Below are 27403 nucleotides of genomic sequence, written 5' to 3'. Positions count from 1 at the left end.
GATTATATATGTATTAAGATCGTAAATTAGTGAAGTAGTGTAGAATACAAGACTTGTGGGGATAGATTCAACAAATTAGCACTCCCGGCAGTAATTTGTATGGCTATTGGGATTGAATTTTGATAAATTCTAGTGTGCAGAAAATCACGCATTGTGTGCTGATCTCTGCAACTAATTCCCGATATGTGCTCCTACATAGTACACAGTATTATATAGTATTTACAGCACAGGAACAGGCTATTCTGCCTAAAAGGTCCAGGCCAGTGTTTATGCTCCACACAAGCCTCCTCCACTCTACTTCATCTAACCCCATTAACACATCCTTCTATTCCTTTCCCCCTCATGTGTTTATCCAGCTTCCCCTTAAATCCATCTATAAGAGACAGCTGAACTACTTCAAGTGGTAGCGAGTTCTACATTCCAACTACTCTCTGATTAATGAAGTTTCTCCTGAATTTCCTGCTGGATATTTTAGTGGCTATCTTATATTTATGGCCCCTAATTTTGGTCTCCCCTGCATGTGGAAACATGCCACTGGAGGCAGGTGTGGAGACGGTGGTGGGTGGGGGGGGGGAGGGGGGGGGGGTGGGGGGAAGAGGGTCGGAAAAAATCGTGAAAAAGCCATCAGGCCAGTATTCCGATGTCTTCCTGTCTCCTTTCGCATGTTCCAGGGGTGGAATGGTACTCTTGTCGTCAACTTGCACGGCAGTGGCGGTAAGGCAATTACAGTATTGAATGAAGCAACTGAGAGAATCTTTGCACCTGCAACAGCCATTTGCAAACAATGGATGGGTCACATGCAGCATCTGGAACATGGCAGCTTAGAGGAGGCGAGTGCACAGCGGTAAGTCACTGAAATAAAAGCAAAATACTGAGGATGCTGGAAATCTGAAATAAAAACAGAAAATGCTGGAAAAACTCAGAGGGTCTGGCAGCATCTGTGGAGAGAGTTGAGTTCTGATGAAAGATCACTGACCTGAAATTAGATTAGATTAGATTAGAGATACAGCACTGAAACAGGCCCTTCGGCCCACCGAGTCTGTGCCGACCATCAACCACCCATTTATACTAATCCTACACTAATCCCATATTCCTACCAAACATCCCCACCTGTCCCTATATTTCCCTACCACCTACCTATACTAGTGACAATTTATAATGGCCAATTTACCTATCAACCTGCAAGTCTTTTGGCTTGTGGGAGGAAACCGGAGCACCCGGAGAAAACCCACGCAGACACAGGGAGAACTTGCAAACTCCACACAGGCAGTACCCAGAATCGAACCCGGGTCCCTGCAGCTGTGAGGCTGCAGTGCTAACCACTGCGCCACTGTGCCGCCCCCTGTAACTCTGCTTCTCTCGCCACAGATGCTGCCAGACCTGCTGAGTTTTTCCAGCACTTTCTGTTTTTATTTGGGAAGTCATTGAAGCCTGCAGCTGACATGCACTCAGTACTATAAAGGGGGAAAGTGGCAAATCCGAGGTCAGCCATAAGCGATGACAGGCGCAGTTCATTGAGGCTGATATTAATGTTAGTGGTCTTGGTAAGGATGCTGCTGGCAATTCCTGCAGACTTCCAAAACTCAAAGGGCTGCAAACCTTCCCCGTCTCCCTTCCATTTTCTCCAGAATAGCTCCTCCAAATCACCAAGGCACAAATCCCTGTACAGCCCCTGAGAAGGCTGCAGTGGCCATTTACATCCTGTGCATTCAATTGCAATCCCACCTAGACATCTGGCCCACGATGCTTAATTAGACGGTGATCCCGGTAGCGGGTTCCTAATTGGATGCCTTCCGGAACGTTCAACCGAAGGCCCACTACTTGCACGTCTTGAGTTCCTGACCTGGAAATAACCCCACTATTCGTGCAACTAAGGCGGCAAGATTCCGCCCTTTATTTTTGTCTCTCCTATCAAATCCTTTCATAATCTTAAAGGTTTCTATCAGGTCACCCCTTCAGTCTTTTTTCTAGAGAAAAGAACTGTATCCTGTTTGATCTTTCGGGTCATTATATCCTCTCAATTTTGGTGTCATTCTAATTTTTTTCCAGTGCCTCTTTATCCTTTTCATAATATGGAGGCCAGAACTGCTTTCAGTACTCCAAATTTGGTTTAACCAAGGTTCTAAACAAGTTTAACATAACTTCTCTGCTTTTCAATTATATTCCTCTAGAAATAAACCCCAATCTTTTGTTTGCTTTATTATGGCCTTATTAACTTGTGCCGCAACTCTTAGTGATTTGCTCCTCTACCCCACTTAGACACTTATTTTCCAAGCAGTACATGGCCCCCTTATTCTTCCAACCAAAATGCACCACCTCACACTTATCTACATGTAAGTGCATTTGCCAGTTACATGCACATTCTGTAAGTATATTAATGTCTTCCTGTACTTTGTTGCAGTCATCCTCTCCATTCGCTACAACTCCTCCCCCACCAAAATTTGGTATCATCTGCAAATTTTGAAATTGTATTTCATGATTCCTGAGTTCAAATCATTTATGCAAACTGTGAACGACAGTTGGCTCAGCACTGATCCCTGAGGAACCATTTCCCACCTTTTGCCAGTTTGAGTCACTACCATCAAACCTACTCTCAGTTTTCTGTTTTGTAGCCAGCTTGCTATCCATTCTGGTACTTTCTCCCTGACTCCACATGTTCTGACCTTTGTCCTCTAGCGCTAAGCTCTGCACCTGGATGATCAACTCCTAAAATCTACCCATGATACCAAAAACCCAAAGATTACACATAGATAGGGGTGACATCATACCTGATGTAAAGGTTGAAGGCATGTTTTCAGTTTCTTCTTTGAGATGAACAACTGGTCATAATCTTCTGTTGATTCCAGCAGTTTTTTACTGGGTTTCCTTTGGCGTTTGCCTTCAGTAATAACTGTAATCATTTAAATATGGATGAAAGTTATATTTATAAAAATGAACATAGACACAATAAAATGTTATGGAATTCCCAAAAAATTGGGTATATATCAAGAAGTGTTCTTTTTAATAACAGCAGTTAGGAACTAAAGTGGCTTGAAGTAAAGTTTTAGACACAAGAGAAATGAGTACCATGCTTGGAACTCCTGGTACACTTTTCAGTTGTTATTTTCTGCTTTCAAAGAAATTTTCTGTATATATATTTTTACATTTTTCTTGTATTCTTTTTAGGCACGTTTCCTTGTCACAGCAAGTAGGTATGTCCACAGATTTATTCCCACAATATTGATAAAATATAGTTAGAAATCTACATCACGACCTCTAGCTAGTCTTTCTCTTTTTCCCCCATTTCTTTTGCTCTGATCTTTGATCTATAAATGCTGTTCTCTAATGTAAAATACCGATACAGGGCTGCTTATACTTAGCTGCAAATTCTAGCTGGTGCTTAAAGTATGGTTACAAATGAGAGGAAAAAAAGGTGCATTTCCTCCAGAAAAGGAGAAATGCTTGCAGCAATAATCTTTTTTATCCTATTTTACATGACCTTCTTTTGTATTCTCTTAGAAGCAAGTTTCATTCCGTGGCACAGGACTCTAAACATTACATTAGTGATTTTCAGTTAGGGACGTGAACCGGATGCTTACTTATGTAGTACAGACTACTGCTCTTAATTCGAAGTTGTTTAATTTGAAATTCCTGCTATTTTGATATTTCTTTTGCATTAAAAAGATATCATTTTAACTAAGTTGCTTAATTTGAATTACTGGATAATTCAACTTTTCATGCAAAATATGGCTTTGAAATAACAGGAGTAGAACGTATCCAAAAAGCACCTTTCACCGTAACCCTTAATACATGGAAAATGACAAACGGACAAGGGAATTTGTTTCATGTACATGCCTTTCACATTGCATGAACAACAACCTTGGGCACAACTGAATAACAAGATAAGGGGTAGATCTAGTCACAGTCATTTCTGGCATAGACGGAGGCAATTCAGCCCACTGAGTCCATGCTGGCTCTCCTTAGAGCAATCCAGTCAATCCCACTCCCCACTTGATTCCCGCAGCCCTGCAAGTTTTTTCCTTCAAATGCCCATCCAATTTTGTTTTGAAATCACTGATTGTCTCTACTTCCACCACCCTCGTTGGCAGTGAGTTCCAGGTCATTATCAACCTCAGCGTAAAAAAGTGCTTCCTCACATTCTCCCACATCTCTTGGCCAAAACTTTCAATCTGTGTTCCCTAGTCCTTGTACCATCAGTTAATGGAAACAGTTTTTCTTTGTCTAACTTATATAAGCCTATCATAATCTTGTATACCGCTATCAAATTTCCCCTCAATCTCCTTTGCTCCAAGGAGACCAACCTCAACTTCTCCAACCTAACCTTGTAACTAAAATCCCCCATCCGTACAACCATTCTGGTAACTCTCCTCTGCACCCTCACAAGGACCCTCATATTCTTCCTAAAATGAAGTGACCAGAACTGAACACAATACTTTAGTTGGGACCTTATCAGAGCTTTATAAAGGTTCAGCATAACTTCCCTCATCTTGTACTCAATGCCTCTATTTATGAAGCCCAAGATACCACATACTTTGCGAACAACTCTGTCAATATTGTCTGCCACCTTTAAAGATCGATGCACATGCAACCTCAGGTCTCTCTGCTCGTGTACACTCTTTAGAATTGTGCCATTAAAGTCTGTATTGCCTCACCCTGTCCCTTCTGCCAAAATGCATCACCTCACACTTGTCTGTATTAAATTTCATCTGCCACTTGTCTGCCTATGCTGCTAGCCTATCTATATCCTGTTGCAGACAGTTCGTATCATCCTCACTGTTTGCCACTCCACCAAGTTTGGTATCACTGGCAAATTTTGAAATTCTACTCTGTATTCCAAGATCCAAGTCATTTATATATTGCAAAAAGCAGTAGCCCCAGCACTGACCCTTGGGGAGTACCACTGTCTACCATCCCCCAATCTTAAAAACAACCAGTTACCATGACTCGCTGTTTTCTGTCCTTAAGCCAATTTTTCATCCAATTGGACATTGCCCCCCCGCCCCCGCCATCAATTTTGTTAACCAGCCTTTTACGTGGTACTTTATCAAACACTTTCTTAAAATCCATATGGACAACATCCATCGCATTCCCTTCACCAACCTTCAGTGTTACTTCATCAAAAAATTAAATTAGATTAGTCAAGGCATCTGGCTTTTACGAATCCGTGCTGGCTATCCTTAATGAACACAAACCTCTCCAAGTGCCTGTGATTTTTTCGATGATTATTGTTTCTAAAACCTGACCCAACACTGATGTGAATCTAAATGGCCTGCAGTTGCTAGGATTCTCCTTACACCCTTTCTTAAATAAGGGTGTCACATTTGCCACTCTCCAATCCTTTGACACCTCCCCATATATAGGGAAGATTGGAAGATTAAGGCAAACCCTTACACTATCTCCACCCCAACTTCCTTTAGCAACCTAGGATGCAAGCCATCCGGACCAGGTGACTTATCTACCTTAAGCATAGCCAGCCTTTCCAGTATCTCCTCCCTCTCAATTTTTACCCTATCCATTGCCTCTACTCTCCGCTTCTATCGATATTTTGTCAGATTCCTCTTCCTTAGTAGACACCGATAAAAAGTATTCATTAAGTATTATAGCCTTGCTCTGTGGCTCCAAGCATATATTACCCTCTTTGTCCCGAATAGGCCCCACTCCACCTCTTACTACCTGCTTACAATTTACACGCCGGTAGAAGATTTCTGGGTTCCCTTTTATGTTGACTGCCATTCTATTATCATATTCTCTCTTTGCCAGTCTTATTTTCCCCTTTATCTCCCCTCTCAACTTATTGTATTTGGCCTGGATCTCACTTGAAGAATTCACCTGACATGCATCATACACCCTCCTTTTGTTTCATCATAATCTCTATCTCCCTCGTCAACTAAGGAGCCGTTTATGGTTCCCTTACCTTTTGCCCATTTTAGAATGTACCTAGAATGTACCTAAAGCATCTCGTCCTTAAAGATAACCCATTGTTCCGTTACAGCTTTTCCTGTCAGTCTTTGGTTCAATTTTATCCTGGCTAGATCCCTTCTGATGGCATTAAAATTAGCCCCCTTCCAACTTAGATGTTCTACCTTATATTGTTCCTTGCCTCTTCTCCATTACTAGTCTAAACCTTATGATATGATGATCACTCTTACCCAAGTGCTCCCCAAGTGGTCCACTTGGCCCACCTTGCAGTTCCTTTCTGGTCGGGCTGAGAACATACTGATCAAGGAGGTTCTCCTGAACATATTTCAGAAATTCCTCCCCCTTCTTTTCCTTTACTCTAACATTATTCCAATCGATATAGGAGGGTAATTAAAGTCCCTCAATATCACCACTCTATAGTTCTTGAATATCTCTGTGACCTACCTGTATTCATAGTCTGGACAAGAATCACTGCTTGATCAAAGTACAGTGGGGATCACAGGCATGTTACAGAACCAGCTAGATTAATTTTGAATGGAAGGTAAACCAGGTAGGTTTGGGGATTGCCATTGATCAGAAACTCAACTGGGCCAATCACCTAAATGGAATGGCTACAAAAGCAGGTCAGGGGCTGGATATTCTGCAGGAACTCACCTCCTGAGTCCTCAAAGCCTCTCCATCACCTACAAAGCACAAGTCAGGAGTGTAGTGGAATACTCTCCACTTGCTTGAATGGGTGCAGCTCCAACAACACTCAAGAAGCTTGACACCATCTAGGACAAGCTATCTACTTGATCCAACCTACAAACTCGATCACGTAGAAGACATGGGTAGCAGGTTCATGGGACCACCATCACCTCCAAGTTCCAATCCAAATCAGACACTATCCCGCATTGGACAAATATCACTATTCCTTCTTTGTCTCTAGGGCAAATTATGAAACTCAGTACCTAACAGCATTGTTGGGAGTACGATCATCGCGTGGACTGCAGCAGTTCAAGAAGGCAGCTCAACATCAACTTTTCAAGGGAAACTAGGGATGTACAATGCCAGCTTTGCCAGCGATGCCCACATTCCAAGAATAATTTTGTTAAAAGTACAGTGTCACCTGAAAGAACTCAACAAAGTACAAGTGGGCACTTCTGTTCAATTTCATTGGCATTCAACTGGTCTTTTGTTGATATCTCAGAAGGAATACCAAACACAGGATTTGCATGCATGACCAGATCAATTACTACCAGAACTGGTATCCCATACACCAAACAATTAATTTGGATGTAGAACAAATATTTAATATTTAGATCTGCAGAGCACCACATACCATCGAAACGGCTAAAAGCTACATTGGCTAACAATCGTGGTTTAGTTTGCTGCAGCATTACCAAAAAATGCTTCAGTAAGTAGGGAACATCCAGCACTGAAAGGAAAAGAAGCCAATCTCCATACAAAGTTCCAATGTAGAAAGAGCCTAAATTTGAAAACCCATGCATTGAGTTTGCAAGAGGCATTAGTTTAACATCAGCTATATGATACTCAAATTCTAAAAACTAGTGGAAGATGGATAAAATCTGCTTCCAACATTAGGCTTAACCATTATTCTCTTCTAGGCAAATAAACATTTCACCCCTCTAGGATCAAGGGGGACTTGTTAAACACCATACTTTTTGGGGAAAAATTGATATTAAATGCCAGCTGTCAAAATTCCAAAAGTGCAACAGCACAATCGCATAAAATCAGATTTAAGAAAATTAAATATCTCCTTCAAAAGCTTAATCTGAGACAAGTTAGTGTCAACGGACAATATAGGTACCAGGGCTATATATTTCTATATAAGACTTGATAGTTAGAAGAATGGACACTATCTTTTGCCGTCCAGACTGAAAGACCTGAATAATTTGGCGTCTCTTAGGTGTTAGGGTAAGGGATATTCTGTATTATGGAAGGGGAGGGAGAGCTGCTATCACCATGGTCCAGATGGATGTCAACAATACAGGAAAGGAAAGACCTGAAATGCTGTAAAAGATATTTTCAAAATTAATAAGCAAGCTTTGAAGCAGGACTTTAAGGGTAGATTACACCTCCAGCTACATTTTATAATAAGAAAGGCTAGAAAGAATAGGAAAGGAACATATGCTTAAGGGATCGTATTAGAAAAAGGATTTTGGTTTTATAAGGTATTGGCGCCAGTTCTGAGGAAGGTAGTAGCTATCCCGCAAGGATGGGCTACATCTGAAACGGAAAGGAGCTAATGAACTGGCAAAAAGAATAAATAGCAATGTGAATTCATTTAAGCTAGGAAAAAAGGGGCAGGGAAAATAAAAGCAATCGGACAAAGTAAAACTAAATGGGGTAAATTTACAAATAAAAATTTGTAGCAAAATGGACAGCATACAGAATGAAAAAAGGAAGCAGAAAAGAAAAACAAATCAACCAGTTAGAAGCAGGGCCACTAATAAGGTATCGCTCGGACAAACTAGAACAAGGAAAAAGGAGCAGCATTAAATATAAATAAAAAAAGTAATTATATTGCAATGCTCAAAGAGCATGGGAAATAAATTGGAGAAAATTAGAAGTAATTGTGTCCCAGGAACAAAAGCATGGCTATAAACTGGATAAGAGTGGAAAATAAACTTATTGGATTATAATATTTTTAGGAGGGACAGAATAGATAAGAAAGGAGGAGGAGCAATATTGGTGAAGGAGGGATACATACTGGAGAAAGGTCAAATAAAGGTTCATCCAGGTTAGTGATCAAAAATAAAAAAGGATGATTGCGTCATTAGGTGTACTACATATACACAAATTGTGGGAGGGAAATGGAAGAGGAAATTTGTAAACAGATTAGGGCAATTAGCAAGAATGACAAAAAAGCAAGAAACAGTAGAAGCCCAAGAGATTAAATTCCAGGTTTCTATTGAGTGGATGTGTGCCAGATGACTGAAGAGTGACAAACATTGTTAAAAACAGAGACAGGGCTAACCCAGGCAAATATAGGCCAGTTAACTCAACATAAGAACATAGGAAGATAGGAACAGGAGTAAGCCATTCAGCCCCTCGAGCCTGTCCCGTCATTCAATGAGATCATGGCTGATCCGCGGCCTAACTCCATATACCTGCCTTTGGCCCATACCATTAATATCTTTGCTTAACAAAAATCTATCTCAGATTTAAAATTAATAACTGTTCTAGCTTCAACTGCTGTTTGTGGGAGAGAGTTCCAAACCTCTACTACCCTTTGCATGAAGAAGTGCTTCCTAACATCTCTCCTGAACGGTCTGGTCCTAATTTTTAGACTATGCCCCCTAGTTTTAGAATCTCCAACTAGTGGAAATAGTTTATCTTTATCTAGCCTGTCTTTTCCTGTTAATATCTTGAAGACTTCGATCAGATCACCCCTTAACCTTCAAAATTCTAGCAAAAACAGGCCTAATTTGTGTCATCTCTCCTCACACCTTAACTCCTGTAGCCCAGGTATCATTCTTGTAAACCAATGTTGCACTCCCTCCAACGCCAATATATCCTTCCTAAGGTGAGGTGCCCAGAACTGCTCACAGTACTCCAAGTGGGGTCTAAGCAGGGTTTTGTACAGCTGCAGCATAACCTCTGTGTCTTTATTCTCCAATCTTCTAGATATAAAGGCTAGTATTCCATTAGCCTTTTTGATTATTTTCTGTACTTGCTCATGGCATTTTAAAGATCTATGCACCTGAACCCCCAAGTCTCTTTGGACATCCACTGCACTTAACCTCTTCCCATTTAGAAAGTACCCTGCTCTATCCTTTTTTGGTCCAAAATGGATAATCTCACACTTACCCGCATTGAAATCCATCTGCCACAGTTTTGCCCACTCGTCTAGTCTGTCAATATCTCTTTGCAATTTTATGCTATCATCTAGACTGTCTACAATGCCGCCTAACTTTGTGTCATCAGCAAATTTGGATATATGACTTACTATGCCATCATCCAAGTCGTTAATGAATAATGTGAATAATTGAGGCCCCAACACAAATCCTTATGGGGCACCACTGGTCACATCCTGCCAATCGGAGTACTTACCCATTATCCCCACTCTTTGTCGCCTACCACTCAACCAACTTTCTAACCGTGTCAATAATTTGCCCTCAACTCCATGGACTTCTACGTTAGTTAACAGTCTCTTATGTGGGACTCTATCAAATGTCTTCTTGAAGTCCATATAAGTAACATCCCTAGACATTCCCCTGTCCATTATCTTAGTCAGCTCTTCAAAAAATTCAATGAGATTTGTCAGGCATGACCTTCCCATCATGAATCCATGCTGGCTGTTCCTGATTAACTGAAATTTTTCTAGGTGTTCAGTCACCCTATCCTTGATTATAGACTCCAACAACTTGCCCACCACAGATGTCAGGCTAACTGGTCTGTAATTTCCTTGATTCCCCCTTTCACCCTTCTTAAAACGTGGAGTGACATGTGCAACTTTCCAATCTAGCGGGACCACACCTGAATCTAGGGAACTCTGAAAGACTATAGTTAGGGCATCTACAATGTGCTCCCCTACTTCCTTTAAAACCCTTGGATGGAAACCGTCAGGTCCTGGGGATTTCTCACTCTTTAGTTACATTAATTTCCTTGTTACTGATGTTTTACTTACATTAATTGTCCCCTATCGGCTATTAAATTTTTCGGGACTTCCAGAAAGTTATCCTCCTTTTCAACTGTAAATACTGAGGCAAAGTAATTGTTCAACATGTTTGCCATTTCCCCATTATCAATGACAATATCTCCATTTCAGCTTTTAGTGGGCCTACATTGCTCTTGACCACCCGCTTCCCTTTATGTAACTATAAAATTTCTTCTTATTGATTTTGATGTCCCTTGCAACATATGGGGTGGGGGGATTTTATAATTTTTAGTTAAATTACTAAATATCTAGATGAATAGAAATAATTAGATGCAGCCAACAAGGATTTCATAAAGGAAGAATGTGCTTATTGAGATTAGCTCTTTGTGGAGAGATATGCCAGGTGGGGGAATGCAGTGGATGTTGCGTACAAAGCTTTTAGAAAACCCACAAAGGGGACTATTAGAGAAGATTAAGGAGTGTGGAATTGTGTGTGAGCAGGGGGATGTAGCAGTTCCTCAAAATGATTAGAAGTGGGTCACACTGTTGTACAGGTTCTGTTCTGGGGCCACTAATGTTGACTGCGTACATCAATGACTTGGATATAGGGCTGAAGGAGTGGTGTCCGAAATTGTAGGTGATACTTAAATGGGAAGGCTAATAAATAATTCAGAGCTGTAAGAGGCTATTGATAAGATAATGGAATGGGAAAAAAATACAGTAGATGGGATTTAATTTCAATAAATATGAGCTGCTGCATTTTGTTTAAAGAAAACTCTCACCCCCAACTCTCCCTCATTTAGAGGGATCTAGAGGTTCACAAGGCATTAAAAGCATCACATCGAATGGAAAAGGCCAGAATAAAGCTAATGGAATAGTTGTTCTTATGGCCACAAATATTGAAAATAAGTCAATATGTTATGATAAATGCATATAAAACCGCATCCTCACCTCCACCTTTGATGTCCTCGGCCCCCCAAAAAAATTGCTCTCTCTCCATCTCACACAGGCCATTCCCCATGGTATGGCCCTCATCTGCCCTCCCTCAAGTCCAAGGGATGTAGACTTGAATGGAAATGGCAGACAACTGGTTTAACCATCCACCGCCAGATCTAGCTGGACTACAGAACATTATCAGGTCCTGCTCGCATCTACTAAAACTGCTCACTATTCCAGAATCATCCTGGAATGCAAAGATAACCCCACGGCTTTTCTCTACTGAAAACTGTCTTCCTAAACTCCTCTCCCATGTCCCCTAAACCCTCACTCACTGTCCTTACAAACTACCACCCCATCTGCAAACTCTATTTCCTCTCCACAAGTCCTTGAACATGTTGTTGCCTCCCAAATCTGTTCCCAACTTTCTCGGAACTCTACGTGACACCTCTGGTGTCCTCCAAGGATCTATCCTTGGTACCCTCCTATTTCTCATCTACATGCTGCCCCTCAGTGACTTCATCTGCAAACGCAGCATCAGTTTTCACATGTATGGTTGACAACACCCAGCTCTACCTCACACCACCTCTCTCGACTCCCCCACTGCTGCTAAATTATCAGATTGTTTATCAGAGATCCTGTACTGAATGAGCAGCAATTTCCTCCAGTGAAAATATTATGAAGACTGTAGCCATTGTTTTCAGTCCCTGCTCCAAACTAGAGGCCTGCTCAGGTTGGAAAAAAAGAACCTGACCCGAACCCGACCGAACCACCACGGACCCGAGCCCGACCCGACCCGAGTCCCTCCGATTTTGCCCCGAGCCCGACCCGATCTGAACCCGCCCCGACCCCGACCATCCCTTTTACTCACCTTCGGACTTAGAATCTCCACGAAGCTGCAGCGCATGCACAATGACGTCATAGTGACATCACTCGCCCACTGCGCAGACTCATTTTCATCCCGGACTCCCAGCTCAGGTAAGTTTTTTTAATTTCAATACTTACCAGCAGAGCACTTACCGTGTATGTCCGGCCTGACCCGACCCGACTCAACCTGGACTCGGCCCGATCTGACCCGAGCCCGAACTCCGTACCCTGAAGATGGGCCCAACCCGACCAGAACCCGACACACGTCGTCGGGTCCCGTTGGGTGCGGGTCGGGCAGCAGGCCTCTACTCCAAACTCCGTTCCTTAGCTACTGATTCCACCCCTCTTCCTGGCAACAGCCTGAGGTTAAACCAGTCTGTTCACAACCTTGGTGTCACATTTGACCCCGAGATGAGCTTCCGACCTCATATTTGTGCCATCACTAAGACCGCCTATTTCCACCTCCGTAATATCGCCCGACTTCGCCCGACTCAGCTAATCTGCTGCTGAAACCCTCATTCATGCCTTCGTTACCTCTAGACTTGACTATTCCAGTGCACGCCTGGCTGGTCTCCCACATACTACCCTCTGTAAACTTGAGATCATCCAAAACTCTGCTGCTACTAAGTCCCTTTCACCTATCACCCTTGTGCTCACTGACCTACATTGGCTCCAGGTCAAACAAAGTCTATTTTAAAACTCTCATCCTTGTTTTTAAATCCCTCCGTGGCCTCGTCCCTCCCCATCTCTGTGACCTCCTCCAGTCCCATGCATGGAAATAAAACAGGTGGTTCACCATTTCGTGAAAGATCAGTGACTTTGAAAATGTAAACTGCCCATGGAGAAGACAGTAATGCTCAGAGGAGTTTGTAGCCCGCCCAATACGAAGAAAAATTCGAGGAAATATTGATCTGGAGCTCTCCTTACCAAATGAAAGAGACTGTTGTTTCAGTTCTGTAATATTGGGCTGAGTTTCTGTTCTTTTCCACTCCTTCAGTTTAGTGCGATGTTCAATGTTCTGTGTGAGGACCAGCTCATCTACCTGCTGGATACCTTCATTTGCATCCTGTGTCCTTATCTGTGAATGAAGATATACATCAAAGTATAGAAATAAAATCATATATACCACAAAACCTGTTGAGCGTCTGGCACAAACGTTCACAGAGCAGAGTGCATTGCAAACAGAGTGCATAAGTTGGGAATTTGGTGCAGGTAGGACTCTCTGGTTAAATAGTACTGGGTGAGTACTGTCTACTGAAATTTAGTTTAACTTTTCAAATTTAACTTAGAACTTTGAAAACTGTAAAAGAAACTGCAAGTCAGTCAACACTTTGACAGTTAATTGCCTGTCAGTGACAGTTAACTGTCAATCAGCTGTAAATGATTGCCTGAATAGGTGATAATTACTGTGAGCAGGAAGCTTAGTCAACAAGTGTAACTTGGGCAAAAGCAAAATACTGTGGTTGCTAGAAACCTAAAACAAAAACAGAAAATGCTGGAAATACTCAGCAGCTCAGGCAGCATCTGTGGAGCGAGAAATAGCATTAACGTCTCAGGACATGACCTTTCAACAGTTCTGAAGGGGGAAGATCCAGTCATTGTGATCCATGTTGGGACCACAACATAGGGAAGAGTAGGCAAGAGGCACTGCTTGGAGAGTACCAGGGACTAGGAGCTAATTTGAAGAGCAGGACTGCAAGGGTTCTAATCTCTAGATTATCTGAACTACATGCAAATTGGCATAGGGATAAACAGATTAGGGAGGTGAATACGTGGCCGAAGGAGTGGTGTGGGAAAGAGGGGTTCCATTTCATTGGGGCACTGGCACCAGTGCTGGGACAGGAAGAAACTGCACTAATGGGACAGACTTCACCTGACTGCGGCTGGGACCAGGGTCCTGGTGGAAAGGATAAATAGGACAGTACAAGGACGTTAAACTAGTAAATGGGGGGGGGGGGGGGGGAGGGCTCAGGTGAGAAAGGTAGTATAATTAATAATTTAAACACAAAAGGGAAGAGAGTAGAGCAACAATCACAAAATTGTGCTTCAGGTAGTACAGGTAAATGGAAAACTAAAAGATGCAAGGTGATTAAACCAGGAGAGAGAAATACGAAACATGTGAGGACAACATTATGGCTGAAGAACAGCTTAGGGCATGTGTCCCAAATAAGCATTCTTTATACAAATGCACAGAATACGGAGTATAACAAACAAGTTGAACGAACATCAGATGCAAATTCAACTTGGAACGTATGGCATGGTACCACTACTGAGACATGGTTGCAAGATCGTCAAAACAGGGAACTAAATATACCAGATTATAAGGTCTACAGGAAAGATAGAGAAAATTGTAGAAGGGGAGGAGCAGCTTTAGTGATTAAGGATGAAATCATTTCAAGAGGCTATCACGAGAGGTAAGCAGACAGTGGAGACTTAAGTAGAAAAGGATTTAAAACTGTAGTGGGAGTTGTGTATGGACCCCTGATACCAGCTGTGAAGTGGCAGATTGCATAAATGCAGAGATTAGACAGGCATGTAGTAAAGGCAGAATTATTTTAATGGGGGATTTTAACTTTCCTACAGATTGGGATAAGAAAACAAGCACATGTCAGAAAGGCAATGAATTTCTTGAGTGTGTCTGGGATAGTCTTCTGCAACAATATGTCCTAGAATCAACAAGGGAGCATGTCACATAAGATTTTAGTAATAAGCAATGAGCCACATTAAGTTAACAGCCTAATGGTACATGAACATTTATCAATTAGTAATCATAATATGATGAGTTCAACGGAGCACCTGAAAGGAAGAAACGCAAAACAGATACTCAGATTCCAGATTTAAGTTAGGCTGACTTGAATGCAATGAGACAGAGATGCTCCAAAGCAACCTGGAAAGGACCTGAAAAGCGAATATAGGGAGTTAGGTTGGAAGCTGAAAGGCAGGACGAGCAGAGTAGTAATCTCAGGATTGTTACCGGTGCCACGTGCTAGTGAGGCTAGAAACAGGGAGCGAGTGCAGCTGAACACGTGGCTACAGAACTGGTGTAGGAGGGAGGGATTCAGATATGTAGATCATTGGGATACCTTCTGGGGAAGGTGGGACCTGTACAAGAAGGACGCGTTGCATCTGAACTGGAGGGGCACCAATATCCTGGGCGGGAGGTTTGCTAGAGCTCTTCGGGAGGGTTTAAACTAGTTTGGCAGGGGGATGGGAACCGGAGCCACGGATCAGTGGATGGGGTAGCTGTTGAACAGGCAGATACAGAGTGCAGAGAGTCTGTGAGGAAGGTTAGACAGTTGACAGGGCAAAGTTGCAGCCAGTATGGTGGGTTGAAGTGTGTCTATTTTAACGCAAGAAGTGTCAGGAATAAGGGTGATGAACTTAGAGCATGGATCAGTACTTGGAGCTACTGTGGTCATTACGGAGACGTGGAGATCACAAGGGCAGGAATGGATGTTGGATGTTCCAGGGTTTAGATGTTTCAAAAGGAATAGGGAGGGAGGAAAAAGAGGTGGGGGAGTGGCATTGTTAATCAGGGATAGTATCACAGCTGCAGAAAGGGAGGTCGTCGAGGAGGGTTTGTCTACTGAGTCATTATGGGTGGTAGTTAGAAACAGGAAAGGAGCGGTCACTTTGTTGGGAGTTTTCTATAGACCCCCCAATAGCAGCAGAGACATGGAGGAACAGATTGGGAGGCAGATTTTGGAAAGGTGCAGAAGTAACAGGGTTGTTGTCATGGGTGACTTCAACTTCCCTACTATTGATTGGAACCTCCTTAGTGCAAATAGTTTGGATGGAGCAGTTTTTGTCAGGTGTGTCCAGGAAGGTTTTCTGACTCAATATGTAGATAGGCCGACTAGAGGGGAGACTATGTTGGACTTGGTGCTTGGCAACGAACCAGGCCAGGTGGCAGATCTCTCGGTAGGAGAGCATTTCGGTGATAGTGATCACAACTCCCTGACCTTTACTATAGTCATGGAGAGGGACAGGAGCAGACGGGATGGGAAAATATTTAATTGGGGGAGGGGGAATTATAATGCTATTAGGCAGGAACTGGGGAGCATAAATTGGGAACAGATGTTCTCAGGGAAATGCACGACAGAAATGTGGAGGTTGTTTAGGGAGCACTTGCTGCAACTGCTGGATAGGTTTGCCCGATGAGGCAGGGAAGGGATGGTAGGGTTAAGGAACCTTGGATGACAAGAGATGTGGAACAGCTAGTCAAGAGGAAGAAGGAAGCTTACTTAAGGTTGAGGAAGCAAGGATCAGACAGGGCTCTAGAGGGTTACAAGGTAGCCAGGAAGGAACTGAAGAATGGACTTAGGAGAGCTAGAAGGGGTCATGAAAAAGTCTTGGCGGGTAGGATTAAGGAAAATCCCAAGGCGTTCTACACTTATGTGAGGAACAAGAGGATGGCCAGAGTGAGGGTAGGGCCGATCAGGGATAGTGGAGGGAACTTGTGCATGGAGTCGGAGGAGGTAGGGGAGGTCCTAAATGAATACTTTGCTTCAGTATTCACTAGTGAGAGGAACCTGGTCGTTTGTGAGGACAGCGTGAAACAGGCTGATATGCTTGAACAGGTTGAGGTTAGAGGGAGGATGTGCTGGAAATTTTGAATGATATGAGGACAGATAAGTCCCCGGGGCCAGACGGGATATACCCAAGGATATTACGGGAAGCGAGGGAAGAGATTGCCGCGCCTTTGGCGATGATCTTTGCGTCTTCACTGTCCACTGGAGTAGTACCGGATGATTGGAGGGTGGCAAATGTTGTTCCCTTGTTCAAGAAAGGGAATAGGGATAACCCTGGGAATTATAGACCAGTCAGTCTTACGTTGGTAGTGGGCAAATTATTGGAGAGGATTCTGAGAGACAGGATTTATGATTACTTGGAAAAGCATGGTTTGATTAGAGACAGTCAGCATGGCTTTGTGAGGGGCAGGTCATGCCTCACAAACCTTATTGAATTCTTTGAAGATGTGACAAAACACATTGATGAAGGAAGAGCAGTGGATGTGGTGTATATGGATTTTAGCAAGGTGGGTTTGATAAGGTTCCCCATGGTAGGCTCATTCAGAAAGTAAGGAGGCATGGGATACAGGGAAAGTTGGCTGTCTGGATACAAAATTGGCTAGCCCATAGAAGTCAGAGGGTGGTAGTAGATGGAAAGTATTCAGCATGGAGCTCGGTGACCAATGGTGTTCCACAAGGATCTGTTCTGGGACCTCTGCTCTTTGTGATTTTTATAAATGACTTGGATGAGGAAGTGGAAGGCTGGGTTAGCAAGTTTGCCGATGACACGAAGGTTGCTGGAGTTGTGGATAGTGTGGAAGGCTGTTGTAGGTTGCAACGGGACATTGACAGGATGCAGAACTGGGCTGAGAAGTGGCAGATGGAGTTCAACCTGGAAAAGTGTGAAGTGATTCATTTTGGAAGGTCGAATTTGAATGTGGAATACAGGCTTAAAGACAGGATTCTTGGTAGTGTGGAGGAACAGAGGGATCTTGGGGTCCATGTCCATAGATCACTCAAAGTTGCCACCCAAGTTGATAGGGTTGTTAAGAAGGCGTATGGTGTATTGGCTTTCATTAACAGGGGGATTGAGTTTAAGAGCCGCGAGGTTATGCTGCAGCTCTATAAGGCCCTGGTTCGACCACACTTGGAATATTGTGTTCAGTTCTGGGCGCCTCATTATAGGAAGGATGTGGAAGCTTTAGAGAGGGTGCAGAGGAGATTTACCAGGATGCTGCCTGGACTGGAGGGCATGTCCTATGAAGAAAGATTGAGGGAGCTAGGGCTTTTCTCATTGGAGCGAAGAAGGATGAGAGATGACTTGATAGAGGGGTGAGAGATGACTTGATAGAGGGGTACAAGATGATGAGAGGCATAGATAGAGTGGATAGTCAGAGACTTTTTCCCAGGGTGGAAAGGGCTATCACCAGAGGGCATAATTTTAGGGTGATTGGAGGAAGGTTTCGGGGAGATGTCAGAGGTAGGTTCTTTACACAGAGAGTGGAGGGTGCGTGGAATGCGCTGCCAGCGGTGGTAGTAGAAGCAGATACTTTAGGGGCATTTAAGCGACTCTTGGATAGGTACATGGATGATAGTAGAATGAAGGGTAGGTAGTTACTTAGATCTTAGAGTAGGTTAAAGGTTCGGCACAACATTGTGGGCCGAAGGGCCTGTACTGTGCTGTACTGTTCTATGTTCAAACTGGGCAAATCTGTTAATAGGTAAAACGACAGATCAGTGGGAGGTGTTCAAAAAAAATTTCACATGATACAAATCCAGTTTATACACCTAAAAGGAAAGAGCTCTGCTTGCCATAAAATAGCCATGGATGACTAAAAAAGAAACAATTTAGAACTAAAAAAGCATACAAAAATGCAAAAAAAAAGCACTGATCCTGGCGAATGGGAAGGATACAAAGAATAGCAAAGGGTTACAAAACAGATAGCTATACCTACAAAAAGGGAATATGAAAAGAAGCATGCAAGGGATAGTAAAATTATCTAAATACTTTTACAATTACATCAGGAAAAAGTGTGGTCAGGAGCAACACAGTGATATTGTCAACGAAAATAAGGAAATGGCCAACATGTTCAATAATTTCTTTGGTCAGTCTTTAAAGTGGAGGAAGAGGTCAGCATATCGGAAATCCCAAGGAAACTAATATTGAATCAGAAACAGGGACACACGAAAATTAACAGTAATGAAGAAAATAATGACACTAAAGAGCGACAAATCCCCAGGACCAGATGGTTTCCATCCTAAGTGAGAACATTGCAGATGCCCTAACTATAACCTTCCAAAGTTTATGTCCTCATCACAACATGCCCTCCCACCTATTTTTGTACTGTCAGCAAATTTGGATATATTATACTGTGCCCTCTCCTCCAAGTCATTAATATAGATAGTAAATAATTGAGACCCGAGGACTGATCCTTGTGGCACTCCACTAGTTACGTCTTTCCAACCTGAAAAAGACCCATTAATCCCGACTCTCTGTCTTCTGTGAGTTAACCAATCCTCAATCCATGCTAATACATTACCCCCATTACCGTGAGCTCTTGTGCAATAATCTTTTATATTGTACCTTATTGAATGCTTTCTGGAAATCCAAATACACTACATCTACCGGTTCACTTTATCAACTCTGCTTGTTATATCCTCAAAGAACTCCAGCAAGTTTGTCAAACATGATTTCCCTTTCACAAAACCATGTTGACTCTGTTTGATTGTGATAAACTTTTCTAAATGTCCTACTATTTCTTCCCTAATAATGGACTCTAGCAATTTCCCAACGACCGATGTTAGGCTGACTGGCCTATAGTTTCCTGCTTTTTGTCTCCCTCCCTTCTTGAATAGGGGTATTACATTAGCGGTTTTCCAATCCGTTGGGACCCTCCCAGAATCCAGTGAGTTCTATAATATTTCGACCAATGCCTCCTCTATCTCTGCAGCCACTTCCTTTAAAACCCTTGGATGTACGCCATCAGGTCCTGGCTACTTGCCTGCCTTTAGTCCCATTAGTTTGTCAAATACTTCGTCCCTCGTGATAGAGACTGTTACAAGATCTTTCCTCTTATTAGCTCCTTGCTTATCCAAAATCTGTGGGATGTTTATAGTGTCCTCCACAGTGAAGACCGATGCAAAATATTGGTTTAATTTGTCTGCCATTTCCCTGTTCCCCGTTATCAATTCTCCAGTCGCATCCTCCAAAGGTCCCACGCTCACTTTAGCTACTCTCTTTTTATATACCCGTGGAAGCTCTTGCTGTTTGTTTTTATATCTCTTGCCAATTTACTTTCATAATCAATTTTCTCCCACTTTATTAGCTTTTTAGTCATCCGCCAGTGGTTCCTAAACAATTCCCAAGTGGAGGAAGAGGTCAGCATATCGGAAATCCCAAAGAAACTACCACTAGTTTTTGCCGCTTTGTATGCTTTTGTCTTTGATTGAATACTCTCCTTGACCGCCTTTGTTAACCACAGGTGGTTCATCCTTCTCATCGAGTCCTTCTTTTTGACCGGGATAAATTTTTGCTGAGCGTTATGAAATATCTGCTTAAATGCTCATCCACTGACCTTCCCCTCAGTCTATTTTCCCAGCCTGCTTTAGACAATTCTTTCTTCATGCCCTTGTTTAAGTTGAAGACACTGGTTTGAGACCCGAGTTGCTCGCCCTCAAACTGAATTTGAAATTCTACCATGTTGTGATCGCTACCTCCTAGAGGACCCTTAACTACGATATCTCTTATTATCCTACCTCATTATACATTCATAGATCTAAAATAGCCTATTCCCTGGTAGGTTTTGCAACGTATTGCTCATAGTAACAATCCCTGATGCACTCTACAAATTCGTCTTCCATGTTACCTCTGCCAATCTGATTTGTCCAGTCAATATGCAGATTAAAATCACCCATTATAGTGCCCTTCTGACATGCCTCTGTTATTTCCCAATTTATACTTTGTCCTACAGTGAGGCAACTCTTCAGGGGCCTATTGATGACTCCCACCTGCGACTTCTTCCCTTTGATATTCCTTATTTCCACCCAAACTGATTCCACATCACGATCTATTGCACCTATATCACTACTCATCACTACTCATGACTGATGAATCCGATTATCTTTTTGCAGAGGTGACTAAACAAGTGGACAGAGGTATTTCTATGAATGTTATTTATGCAGACTTCCAGCAGGCATTTGTTGAAGTCCCTCATAAGAGACTGTAAAGTTGAAGCCCTTTGGACTTAAAGCAAATTAACTGACCCAGTTAGGAAATTGGCTGAGTGGGAGAGATATTGGTACTCTAATTGGCACAATGTGACTAGTGGTGTCCCGCAAAGATCTGTGTTGGAGCCTCAACTATTCACCGTATTTATTAACAACTTAGATGATGAACTAGGAAACCACATATCAAAATTTGCCAAAGATAGACAGCATTGTAAGCAGTGTAAGTGGATGCATAACATTACAAAGAGATATAGATAGATTAAGTGAATGGGCAAAACTATGGCAAATGGATTTCACTATAGGCTAAATGTGAGGTCATCCACTTTGGACCTAAAAAGTATAGAAACAGAATTCTTCCTAAATGGTAAAAAAAACTATTAATATTGGAGATACAATGAAACTTGGGGTTCAGGTATATAAATCATTAAAATGTCATGAACTGGTTTACAAAATAATCAAAAAGACAAATGGAATGCTGGCCTCTATATCTCGGGGGCTAGAATTCAAGGGGGTAGAAGTCTTCAGCTATACAAAGCCCTGGTTAGAAGACTACACCTAAAGTACTGTGATCGGTTCTGTGCACCATACCCTAGGAAGGATATACTGGCCATAGAGGAAGTGTGGTGTAGATTTACTGGAATGATATATGGACACCAAGGGTTAAATTATGAGGAGAGATTATACAAACTAGGGTTGTATTTCCTGGAATTTAAAAGGTTAAGGGGTGATTTGATCGGAGTTTTCAAGATATTACGGGGAACAGAAATTATTTCCACTTGTTGGGAATGTAAGACTGGGGCATCGTCAAAACAATTACAGGCAAACCTTTTAGGCATGAAATTCGGAAACATTTCTACAAACAAAAGGTGGTAGAAGTTTGGAACAACTTCTGAAAATGGTAATTAATGATAGATCAATAGTAACTTTTAAATCTGAAATTGATAAAATTTTTATTATCCAAGGCTAAATGCTCCTTTGAGCAGGATTTTCCCAACATTGGGACCAAATGGGGGCCTCGAGCCTGCACTTATCAGGAGCCAGACCAGCAGAGGTATTTTCCTGGAGGCGGCCAATTTAAGAGGCCTCCTCCAGGCTCACCATCCAATTAAGGGTGGTGAGCAGGCACCGGAGTCTGCAGGGCCAATAGGAGGCCATCCAGCACTGAAAAGATTGGAAGCCCCACCATCAGAGATAGGCATTACTGAAGTATGTAAGGAGGCGTGAGGGCTTCTTCATTTCCAGTCACGCCCCCCCAACCCCCCCCCCCCACGGTAACTGTCACTGCTGTGCTGTGTTGTGGCCGTTCATTAGCATGGCGCCTTCCCTATTGAGCCTCTGGCTCCAATGGCCCCCCGCCGCCCCCCGGACTACAAGAGGGAGGCCACCTCCATGAGCTGGCAGCCTCCATGTGCGGCGGGGAGTCACTCCACCATCTGCAAAATGCCTCTGACCCTGCAAAGTTGCCCCTAATTGAGAACCTAACTACATAAATGGCTGCCAGCCTCCATGGTGTGGGCAGCTGATCCAGGTCCCTGCCAGCTCCTGGGAAAAGTTCCAACGCACCTGCTCTCTATTTATTTGGCCTCACAGCCCCCCACCGGCTCCAAGGCTGCCACCAAGAGGCCAGGAAAATTCTGCCCAGTGTTTATATAAAATACTAAATCCATTCATTTGTTGTCAACTGCTAGAGGGTCTAGCAGGTGAATGAAACCCATTCAGTTAAAGTAAGCAGTGGTTCTATCAGCTAACAATTTCACTCCATCTGATTGTAAGACAACAGATTGACATCCTGGATACCAATCCCAGAGTCGTCAGTGCTTGTGAAATCCTTGAAGTTTTCGCAGCTCCAGAAGCTATAATCCTCCAGTGGGACTGCTCATCCAAGGACTGCACAGGTAAATCAGCCAAATTGTTGTTCCTCTGGCTCTGAGGCATTGTATGGTCTGTCTCTAGGTGCTGAGACAAGCAAATGTAACATTTGACCAATTTCCCACCTTTAAAATCTAACATTATCACATGTTGAATTGTTAACTTATAGAACAGACTGCAAACTCAGTATAGTTAATGTGGGCATGGTAGAAGCATTAAAGAGAGAACTAGACAGACACTGGATTCATCTGGAAGTACAGTTGTAGATTTAGATCTAATAGGAGAAAACTGATATTAAATTAACTACCTCCATAAAGTCTACCTCAACCTCTGAATAAGATTCAATTTCCAAACAAGTGAAAAGGCCATTATACAAAAAAAAGGGAAACCATTGGGCAGTAGGACCATCTTGGTACATAATACTGAAGTGAATGCATGTACCAAAAAAATTGAGCTCCTCCCAATGTCTCTTCAGAGAAGAAAAAAGTGAGCAAGGACATGTGAATGTTGGTCAACGTCCATGTGCAAAAACAATATTGATAGCTATAACAAAAACAACTGAATATTTTATTTCCTCAACTTTTGCATAAATTTGAATTATACTGAAATACAACAAAGAGGTGGGCAAAATTATGACTTCAGTTTGATTCTATCGTAAAAATTTGCAAAGCACTCATCTTTCTCAGTTGTCAGATCGAGCCTGTAATGCCTGGTAAAAAGATACATTTTTGGGTAAATTTGTAGGTTTTGGTGTCCAGACGGAAGTCGTGCTCAAAGACAGAGATCTGAGTTAGGACCAAAAGACTGTAGCACCAATTTCCCAGCTCACAGTCCCTTTGAGATCAGTTCCCTGCTCAAAGCATAGGATTAATGAATTTAATCTTTTCTATCATAATTTTCTAACACCTTCGCATAATGGATCATACTGTGGTCACAGGATCATGACATGAGTTTTAACTTCATCTTACATTCATGTTCAGCTAAATGGCTCCTCTTTTCACTCTCTCTTTGGCCTCCTTGTCTCGAGCGACAATGGGTAAGCGCCTGGAGGTGGTCAGTGGTTTGAGAAGCAGCGCCTGGAGTGGCTATAAAGGCCAATTCTAGAGTGACAGACTCTTCCACAGGTGCTGCAGATAAAATTGGTTGTCGGGGCTGTTACACAGTTGGCTCTCTCCTTGCGCTTCTGTCTTTTTTCCCGCCAACTGCCATGTCTCTTCGACTCGCCTCTTTTCACCACTGCTAATTTTAGTGCTGTACAAAGTTATCATTACCCAGTGTTGAAATACTGTACTCCTGTTTAGTTGGCAACAGCTAAAAAAAAATTTTGTTCTTATGCTCAGCACAGTCTAAAGCTCTGCAGACCACTGGATTAATTTAAGGAAAATCAATCATCAAGAAGGCAGAGAAATGCTCCTGGAGAAGCTTTGTACACCAAGGCCTAAACTTATTGCCTCACTAGGTGCATCTCCAGCATGCTATCCCCAAGATGTTCCCCTGACACTAGAAGTATCTTTGGGCCCAGGGTTATCTTCCTACAGGAAACAGGCCCCACAAACTCTTTAGGGGCATGTCACAGCAGGATAAGGAGACAGCAAGTAGAATGCTCACATGCTTGCCCCACAAATGTTTCCATTTAGTGGCAAGACCTGTGAACGGCCACTCTCAGATTGTCTGCGCAAACCACTCTTCACTTTTACACAAAGACTCCATCCCCACTCTCTGAACACTGGGGCCCAACAGGTAGCTGCTGTGACCAGCAGTCAAAATGCTTTATTTTATTCAATTCTGGGATGTGGGGATTGCTGGCGAGGCTGACAGTTATTGCCCATCCCTATCTTCCTTCAAAAGATGGTGTTGAGTCGTCTTCTTGAACGAATGTTTGCTGTTTGATGAAATGCACTAGCATGAAGGAATTTTCGAGGGTAGTTAAGAGTCAACCACGTTGGTGTGGGACTGAAGTCACAGAGGACAAGCTGCGTAAAGTTATCAGGTTTCCTTCGTTATAGAACTTTGATGTACCAGTCAGATTTTTACAACAGCATCGTGGTCACTTTTTACTGATACCAGCTATTTATTTCTAGATTTTTTTATTGCTACGGTGGGATTTGAACTCATTCTCTGGTTTATTAGTCCATGCCCCTGGATTATTAGTCCAGTAACAATGATTACACTACTGTTACTGTAAACAGCAGAAAATGTCAGAGGTTATGTTTCCCTCACTTACACGTGATTAACATTCACTCACTCACGTTAAGACATAAATGATTTGCCCTGACGGCAGGGCCGCTGAAAAATGGTTGGCAGGTTAGGAGGTAACAGAGCACATCCTCAAATAACTTTCTACCTCCAAGTGACTCAGATCCACACAAAAAAAAATTGCCCAGGGAGAAGGAAGAGGCAGGAACTCTAACCCACCTCTATCTGTCAAGATTTGTCACCTTGTGCCATGCAAGGAGCTCATGGACCTCTTTGCTACGAAGATTGAGACCATCTGATCATTTGCCACTACCACTTCCCTCCCTTCACCTAGCCCAAAAAGTCAATCTTCCTCCAAGGCTCCCCACTTTCCCAGCCCTGAACTCACCCTTTCTCTAGTTTCCCTCCTGTTGCCTCTCATGCCCTCTTCGAGCTCATCTTGTCCATGAGACGACTTCTTGCTCCCTCAATTTCCCTAACAAACTGCTGACCACCTAATTTCCCTTCCTGGCTCCCACGTTAGCTAAGGCACAAGGCACAAAAACCCAAAAAGAAAAGGCAGTCAACCGTGGCTGACAAAGGAAGTAAAGGATTGTAAAAGATTAAAAGAAAAGGCCTATAAAGTTGCCAGAAATAGTAGTAAATCTGAGCATTGGGAGGATTTTAGAATAGAGCAAAGGAGGACCAAGAAACTGATAAAGGGAGACTAGATTATGAATGTAAACTAGCAAAAAACAAAAATGGACTGTAAAAAACTGTAAACGGGTTGTCTGACATACAGCCCGCAGGCCAGCATCTGGCCTGCCAAAGGTTTCCACCCGGCCCGCGGCTGTAAACTGTACCTGGGGCTGTTCCTCATCCTCATTAGCAGTCCGTGACTGGAGATGGGAAATTTCCCTTTGTCTTCTTGCAGACTGGCCTTTTTAAAAACATTGCGCTGTCAGTTTTACAGTTTTTATATTCGGGATTTCCCGACTTTTTTTAAAATCCCACCCCAAAACCCCGAATCTGTCCGAAGTTGGGAAGCGGGTTCCTGCTTCAGCAGCTATCAGCTGTGAAACTGACAGCGCAATGTTTTTTTAAAAAAACTGGCCAATCACAAAGCTGCTGTGTTGAGCGCTCCTGCTCCCTGCAACTGTCAGAGAGAAAGAGAGAGAGACAGAGACAGAGAGAGAGAGAGGGTGAAAACAGAGAAAAAGAGAGGAATAGAGAGGGGGCGGAAGAGAGGTGGGGGGAAAGAGAGAGAGGGGTGACACAGAGGGAGAAAGGGGGGACACAGAGGGAGAAAGGGGGGACACAGAGGGAGAAACAACATAGCGAGGGGGAAACAGGGAGAGCGAGAGAGAGATAGAGATCAAGATCACTCCTGACAGCTGGATATCTATCCGGAATACTCCATATTGCTACAAGTGTGTGGGCAGACATTGACTACTTGTGCAAGCAAAAACAATGCCAGGTATGCCAATAAATCAGTTTTCAATATAGCGACGAGAAAGTAAGTCTATAAAATAGTCTTCTCATTTCAAACTCCTTCACAAAAATGTACATTTGCTGTTTTTATTGGTAAGATAAATTTTAATGCCTTTATCTTTTGAAATTTGCTCACCGGCCCCCCAGACCGAGCAAAAATCATAATGCAGCTCTCGGCCGAAAAGGTTGGACAAACCTGTTCTATAGGTATGTAAAAGGGAAAAGTTTTGGCTAAGACAAGCGTGGGTCCATTACAGGCAGAGTCAGGAGAATTTAAAAAGGGGAATAGAGAAATGGCAGAGAAGCTAAATGATAACTTTGTGTCTGTCTTCACTGAGGAAGATACAAGAAATCTCCCAGAATTAGAGATCTAAGAGACTAGGGAGAATGAGGAATTGAAGGAAAGTAGTAGTATGAAGGTTGTATTGGAGAAATTAATGGGGCTGAATGTTGCTAAGTCCCTGGGACCTGATTTTCTACATTCCAGAGTGTTGGAAGAGATTGAGATTGAGAATCTATGGAGATTGTGGATGCATTGGTGATCACCTTTCAAAATTCTATAGATTCTGGAACTGTTCCTGCAGATTGGAAGGTAGCAAATGTCACCCCACTATTTAAGAAGGGAGGGAGAGAGAAAACAGGGAACTACAGATCTGTTAGCCGTACATCAGTAGTGGGGAAAATGCTAGAATCTATTCTAAACGATGTGATAAATGGACACTTGGATAACAATGATCTGATTGGACATAGTCAACATGGAGTTATGAATGGGAAATCAAGTTTGATGAACCTGTTGGTGTTTTTG

General features: G+C 42.7%; 1 protein-coding gene across 8 annotated transcripts in view; it reads right to left on the bottom strand.

Moving 5' to 3' along the window:
- The window catches only part of LOC137375825 (histone-lysine N-methyltransferase NSD2-like), a 311894-nt gene that overhangs the window by 161111 nt on the left and 123380 nt on the right, over nucleotides 1–27403 (bottom strand). For all 8 annotated transcript variants that reach the window (XR_010976069.1, XR_010976070.1, XM_068043335.1 and 5 more), the window contains 2 exons: nucleotides 13253–13403; nucleotides 2769–2890 (listed from right to left, as the gene is read on the bottom strand). Coding sequence is in view for 6 of the 8 variants with exons in the window: in XM_068043335.1 (XP_067899436.1) it covers nucleotides 2769–2890; nucleotides 13253–13403 (273 nt within the window). In the remaining 2 variants the exon portion in view is untranslated. The remainder of the gene's footprint in view (nucleotides 1–2768; nucleotides 2891–13252; nucleotides 13404–27403) is intronic.

Source organism: Heterodontus francisci, chromosome 12 (assembly GCF_036365525.1).
Source record: "Heterodontus francisci isolate sHetFra1 chromosome 12, sHetFra1.hap1, whole genome shotgun sequence".
Lineage (NCBI taxonomy): Eukaryota > Metazoa > Chordata > Chondrichthyes > Heterodontiformes > Heterodontidae > Heterodontus > Heterodontus francisci.
Note: the sequence above shows the minus strand (reverse complement) of the source record. Positions and strands in the feature narration are given on the sequence as shown.